The sequence below is a fragment of the Neopelma chrysocephalum genome, unplaced genomic scaffold, assembly GCF_003984885.1.
Source record: "Neopelma chrysocephalum unplaced genomic scaffold, ASM398488v2 Primary Assembly neopelma1_368, whole genome shotgun sequence".
NCBI lineage: Eukaryota > Metazoa > Chordata > Aves > Passeriformes > Pipridae > Neopelma > Neopelma chrysocephalum.
In genome coordinates this window covers 7,149-13,713 of record NW_020898032.1, presented here as the reverse complement: position 1 = coordinate 13,713, position 6,565 = coordinate 7,149, and the positions used below count along the sequence as shown (strand labels likewise).

Genomic DNA, 6,565 nt, shown 5'->3' with positions numbered 1-6,565 from the left:
TCCGGGGGGATTCCGGGACCCCCAAAATACCTTCAACCCCCCCCAAATCTCCTAAAACCTCCCCAAATCTTCTCGGGGGGGTTCCGGGACCCCCAAAATCCTCCAAAATCCCTTCAAACCCCCCAAATCCTCGGGAAGGGTCCGGGACCCCAAAATACCCCAAAATCCCCTCAAATTCCCCCAAAATCCCCTCGGGATGGTCCCGAGACCCCCAAAATCCCCCTCGAGAGGGTTCCGGGATCCCCAAAATCCTCCAAAATCCCCTCTAAACCTCCCCCAAATCCCCTCAACCCCCCCCCCAAAATCCCTTCAAATCTCCCAAAATCCCCTCGGGGGGGGGTCCCGGGACCCCCAAAATACCCCAAAACCCCTCGTGGGAACCCCAAAATACCCCAAAATCCCCTCAACCTCCCCAAAATCTCCTCAAACCCCCCCAAATCCCCCCAAACCTCCCAAAATCCCCTCGGGTGGTTCCAGGACCCCCAAAATCCTCCAAAATCCCCTCAAACCCCCCAAAGTTTCCCAAACCTCCCAAAATCCCCTCGGAGTGATCCAAGGACCCCCAAAATCCTCCAAAATCCCCTCAAACCCCCCAAAATCCCCCCAAAATCCCATGGGGGTGGTCCCGGATTCCCCCCGGGGGATTTTGGGGGTCCCGGACCCTCCCCCGGGGGGATTTTAGGGTTTTTTTGGGGGCCGGGGGGGGGGGGGGGTGGGTTATTTTGGGGGTCCTGGGAGGCGTTTTGGGGCATTTTAGGGGATCTCAGGAGGGAGTTTGGGGGTATTTTGAACTATTTTGGGGGTCCCGGGGGAGTTTCGGGGTATTTTGGGGGTGCTGAGAGGGGGTTTGGGTTTTTTAGGGGTATTTTGGGGGGTCTCAGGAGGGGTTTTGGGGTATTTTGGGGGGTCCCAAAGGGGGTTTGGGGTATTTTTGGGGGTCCCCGGTGGGTTTTTTTGGGCATTTTTGGGTGTTTTGGGGATCCCGTGGGAGTTTTCGGGTATTTTTGGGGGTCCCTGTTGGGTTTTTTGGGGGATTTTGGGGTATTTTGGGGATCCTGGGGGAATTTTGGGGCATTTTGGGAGCCCTGGCGGGGATTGGGGATATTTTGGGGGTCCCTGGTGGTTTTTGGGGGGTATTTTTGGGTATTTGGGGGATCCCGTGGGAGTTTTGGGGTATTTTGGGGGTCCCGGGGGGGATTTGGGGTATTTTTGGGGTTCCAGGTGATTTTAGGGGTATTTTGGGGGTCCCTGGTGTGTTTTTTGGGGTATTTTGGGGATCCTGTGGGTTTTTTGGGGTATTTTGGGGGTCCCGAGGGGGATTTGGGGTATTTTGGGGATCCCGTGGGAGTTTTGGGGTATTTTGGGGGTCTGTGGTGGGTTTTTGGGGCATTTTGGGGTCTCCCCCCTCCCTCCCCCAAAGACCCTCATTCCCGACTCGTCTCATCCTTTATTTATGACGTCACAAAAACGGGGGCGTGGCCAAAACCAGACCCCACCCACCCCACCCCCACCCACCCCGTGGGGGCGTGGCCATCAGAGGAAGGGAGGGGCGTGGCTATCGCGACAGGGGCGTGGCTATGGGGGAGGGGGCGGGGTCGTGACGTCGCTGGTGCCGCCTCAGCCCCGCCCCCGAGGCGAAGCTCCGCCCGCAGAGGGGGCAGGGGAAGGGGCGGGGCCCCGGCGGGGCGGCCATGTTGGTTTCCCCCATGGGGGCCGCCATGTTGGCGGCAGCCATGTTGGATTCCCCAATGGGGGCGGCCATGTTGGCGGCGGCCATGTTGGCGGCGGCCATATTGGCTCCCCTCCCGCCGGCGGCCATGTCGGACCCTCCGCCGAGGTCCCCCCCGTCGTTCCCCTCGAAGGCGGCCATGTTGGCGAGGGCCCCCAGCGTTTTGGGGGTCACTTTGATGTCCCCCACGGCGGCTGCCATATTTGGGGCGGCCATATTGGTTTCTCCGATGGGGGCCGCCATATTGGGGTCGGCCACGTTTGTAGCGGCCATATTGCCCCCCCCAGTGGAGACTCCCACATTGGGGTGGGCCGCACTGTTCTCCCCGCCGGGGGCGGCCATATTGGCCCTCTCGGCTCCCCCGTATTGAGCGGCCATGTTGGTGGGCACCACACCGGGGGCGGCCATATTGTTCCCCCTCACAACGGCGGCCATATTGCTGCCCCCACAGGGTGCCGCCATGTCGGCGGACACCAAACCGGGGGCGGCCATATTGCCTCCCCTCACTCCGGAGGCCATATTGGTTTCCCTCACAACAGCGGCCATATTGGTTCCCCTCGCGCCGGCGGCCATATTGGTTCCCCTCGCGCCGGCGGCCATATTGCTCCCCCCGCAGGGCGCCGCCATATTGGGCTCCCCCACATCGCCCTCCTCCTTCAGGGCGGCCCCGTGGCTCCCACTGTCCCCCTCCACCGTGTCAGCCATGTTGCTTCCCCCCGCCCCCTCGGCGTCCCTCCTGCCGTGGGTCCTCTCGTGCTTGCGCAGCCCCGAGACGCCGCCGAAGCCCTTCCCGCACCTCCCGCAGGCGAAGGGCCTCTCCCCGGAGTGGGTGCGCCGGTGCTTGCCCAGCGCCGCCCTCTCGCCGAAGCCCTTCCCGCAGTCGCCGCAGCGCCAGGGCCTCTCCCCGGAGTGCGTCAGCCGGTGCCTCTTGAGGTCCCAGGAGGCCACGAAGGCCTTGCCGCAGTCGCCGCAGCGCCAGGGCCGCTCGCCGGTGTGGGTGCGGCGGTGCACGGCCAGGTCGGCGGGCTGCCGGAAGGCCTTGCCGCAGTCGCCGCAGCGGCACGGCTTCAGGCCCTGGTGGGCGCGCTGGTGGCGCCGGAAGCTGGAGGGGTCGGCGAAGGTGCGGCCGCACTGCGGGCACAGGAAGGGCCGCTCGCCCGTGTGGACGCGCCGGTGGCTCTGGAAGGACGAGAGCTGCGTGAAGGCCTTGCCGCACTCGGGGCAGGGGAAGGGCTTGGCGGCGGCGTGGATGCGGCGGTGGCAGGCCAGCGACGAGGAGCGGCCGAAGGCCTTGCCGCAGTCGGCGCAGAGGAAGGGCCGCTCCCCCGTGTGCGAGCGCTGGTGGTTGCGCAGGTCCTTGCGCTCGGCGTAGGCCTTGGGGCAGTGGCCGCAGCGGTGCGGCCGCAGCCCCGCGTGGCCCCGCAGGTGCTTGCGGAACACCGAGGGGTCGGCGAAGGCCTTGGGGCACTCGGGGCAGGCGAAGGGGCGCTCGCCCGTGTGGGCCCGGCGGTGCACGGCCAGCTTGGCCGGCGACGGGAACGACTTGGGGCACGACGGGCAGGCGAAGGGAGGGCAGGGGCGGGACGAGGGCGGGGCGGGGCCGAGGGTGGGTGTGGCACCTCCAGGTGAGCTCGAGGGGGTGGCGGCACCTCCAGGTGAGTTTTGGGGCGACACGGGGGCGTCTCCGGGTGGGTTTTGGGGGGACATTTGGGCGTCTCCAGGTGAGTTCAGGGCAGTGGTGGCACCTCCAGGTGAGTCTTGGGGTGACACGGGGGCGTCTCCGGGTGGGTTTTGGGGTGACCCAGGGGTGTCTCCAGGTGAGCTCAGGGCAGTGGTGGCATCTCCAGGTGACATGGGGGCACCTCCAGGTGAGTCTTGGGGTGACCCAGGGGTGTCTCCGGGTGGGTTTTGGGGTGACCCAGGGGTGTCTCCGGGTGGGTTCAGGGGGGCGGTGGCACCTCCAGGTGCCTCAGGTGTGTCCCAGGTGGCACCTCCAGGTGAGTTCATGGCCACAGCGGCATCTCCAGGTGAGTCTTGGGGTGACCCGAGGGCGTCTCCAGGTGAGTTCATGGCCATGGCGGCACCTCCAGGTGAGTTGGGGACACTCCTGGTGGCAGCAGTGGCACCTCCAGGGGAGCTTTGGGGGGACCCAGGGGTGTCTCCAGGTGAGTTCAGGGCCATGGTGGCACCTCCAGGTGAGTCTTGGGGTGACACGGGGGTGTCTCCAGGTGGGTTTTGGGGTGACCCAGGGGTGTCTCCAGGTGTGTCCATGGCTGTGGTGGCACCTCCAGGTGAGTCTTGGGGGGACACGGGGGCGTCTCCAGGTGAGTTCAGGGCCATGGTGGCACCTCCAGGTGAGTTGGGGACACTCCTGGTGGCCATGGTGGCACCTCCGGGTGAGATGGGGGCAGTGGTGGCACCTCCAGGTGACACAGGGGCATCTCCAGGTGAGTTTTGGGGTGACCCAGGGGTTTCTCCAGGTGAGTTCAGGGCCGTGGTGGCACCTCCAGGTGAGTTCAGGGAGGTGGTGGCACCTCCAGGTGAGTTTTGGGGGGACATTTGGGCATCTCCAGGTGTTTCCATGGCTGTGGTGGCACCTCCAGGTGAGTCTTGGGGTGACCCGGGGGTGTCTCCAGGTGAGTTCGGGGCCACGGTGGCACCTTCAGGTGAGTTGGGGACACTCCTGGTGGCAGCGGTGGCGTCTCCAGGTGAGTTTTGGGGGGTGGTGGCCCCTCCAGGTGCCTCAGGTGAGTCCCTGGTGTCCCCTCCAGGTGTGTCCATGGCCGTGGTGGCCCCTCCAGGTGAGTTGGGGACACTCTCGGGGTCCCCGGTGGCCCCTCCAGGTGTGGCCATGGCGACCCTGGAAGGGCGTGGTCAGGCACTGGGAGGGACTGGGAGGGACTGGGGGGGACTGAATGGGGGGAGCTGAGGGGGAACTGGGAGGGATTGGGGGGGAATGGGGGGAGCTGGGAGGGTTAATGGGGAGAACTGGGGGGGACTGGGGGAACTGGTGAGGACTGGAAGGGTTAATGGGGGGAACTGGGAGGGTTAATGGGGGGACTGGGGGGAACTGGGGGTGAACTGGGAGGGTTAATGGGGGGTTACTAGGGGGTTACTGGGGGGTTAATGGGAGAAAATAGGGGGCCAATGGGGGGGGAACTGGGAGGTATTGGGAGGGTTAATTGGGGGTTAATGGGGGTTACTGGGAGGTACTGGGAGAGTTAATTGGGGGTTACTGGGAGGGAAGCGGGGGGGGTTTAATGGGGGGGCAACTGGGAGGGACTGGGGGGCTACTGGGAGGGTTAATTGGGGGGGTTAATGGGGGGGTTAATGGGAGTTATCGGGAGCTACTGGGGAGCTACTGGGGCGATACTGGGACCCCGATTTTGGGTGGGAAACCCCCAATTTCGAGGGTTTCCGGGGGGGTTTTGGGGGGTCTCCCCCCCTTTATTTGGGGGGGGGGTGGGGCCCAAATTCCCCCCCGGGAGGGGCCGTTCGGGGGCGGGGGAGGGTCGGGGCGGGGGAGGGGGAGGGGAACGCCCCGATTTTGGGGGGAAAAACCCCGATTTTGGGTGGTTTTGGGGGGTTTTTGGGGGGTCTTACCTGGGGGGGGCGTCGGGCGGCACTAGGACCCGGAGGGGGGCGGGGGGCGGGGCTTCCGGGGAGGGCCCGGCGCTGATTGGCGGAGAGGAGGGGGCAGATCGAAGCTGATTGGCTGGACGCGGGAAAAGGGGGCGGGGCCAAAGAGCTTCCGGTGCGGGCCGAACAAAGGGGGGGAGGGGGGAGAAAAAAGGCGATTTTGGGGGGTTTTTTGAGGGAGATCGGGGGGATTTGGGGATTTTGTGACGGGTTTGAGGCGATTCGGGGGCGTTTTGGGGGCGTTTTGGGTTTTTTGGAGGCCTCCCCCAATCGAGGGGCGGGGTCTGCGGGGCGGCGCGATGACGTCACGAGCAAGGCGTGGTCCGAGCCCTCACTCACTTCCGGTCCCGGTGAGTCCCAAAAACCCCCCGTTTGGCCCCAAAAACCGCTCCCAAATCTCCGCGTTTTGCCCCGAAATCGCTCCAGTTTTGCCCCGAATCCCCCGGGTTTCTCCCCCAAATCGCCCCCAAATTCCCCGGGTTTCGCCCCAAAATCGCCTCTTTTCGCCCCAAATTGCCTCGTTTTGCCCCCGAACCGCCGCGTTTCGCCTCAAAAATCACCCCCGAAATCCCCAGATTTTGCCCCGAAATTGCCGCGTTTCGCCCCAAAGCTTTGGGCGGGAGGGGGAGTTAATTAAAGAGGATTAATTAATTAATTAATTAATTATCCCAGTAATTGGCGAACCCCCCCCCCAGATCCTTCTCCCAGCCCACGTTTTCCTCAATTTCTCGCGGGTTTTTCTCCCCAAAAACGCAGCTCCCGGCCCACAATTTTTGGGCTCAATTTGGGTTGATTTGGGACAATTTGGGTCGATTTGGACACAACTTGGGTTGATTTGGGTCAATCCAAGGCCGATTTGGGTCAATCTGGGCTCGATTTGGGTCAATCCAAGCTCAGTTTGAGTTGATCCAGGTCCGTCCGAGGCCGATTTGGGTCAATCCGGGCTCAATTTGAGTTGATTTGGGTCAGTTTGAGTTGGACTCAACTTGGGTTGATTTGGGTCAATCCGAGGCCGATTTGGGTCAATCTGTGCCAACCCAAGGCCAATTTGGGTCAACCCAAGGTTGATTTGGACCAATCCAAGGCCAATTTGAGTCAATTTGGGTCAATCTGTGCCAACCCAAGGTTGATTTGGGCCAACCCAAGGCCGATTTGGGTCAATCTGGACTCAACCAACCCAAGGCCGATTTGGGTCGA

General features: G+C 63.5%; 2 protein-coding genes across 4 annotated transcripts in view; one reads left to right on the top strand and one right to left on the bottom strand.

Annotated features, from left to right (window-relative positions):
- Positions 1-1,443: 1,443 nt before the first annotated feature.
- On the bottom strand, positions 1,444-3,340 carry LOC113978996 (zinc finger protein 668-like; the record flags this gene model as incomplete). Its single annotated transcript, XM_027706384.1, has 1 exon — positions 1,444-3,340. A coding segment is annotated over one exon (1,785 nt), but the record flags the coding sequence as incomplete, so codon positions are not given.
- Positions 3,341-5,632: 2,292 nt separating this feature from the next.
- The window catches only part of LOC113978997 (nucleolin-like), a 2,114-nt gene continuing 1,181 nt past the window's right edge, over positions 5,633-6,565 (top strand). For all 3 annotated transcript variants that reach the window (XM_027706387.1, XM_027706386.1, XM_027706385.1), the window contains exon 1: positions 5,633-5,718. In XM_027706387.1, coding sequence (XP_027562188.1) covers positions 5,668-5,718 — 51 coding nt within the window. In that variant the 5' untranslated portion in view covers positions 5,633-5,667. The remainder of the gene's footprint in view (positions 5,719-6,565) is intronic.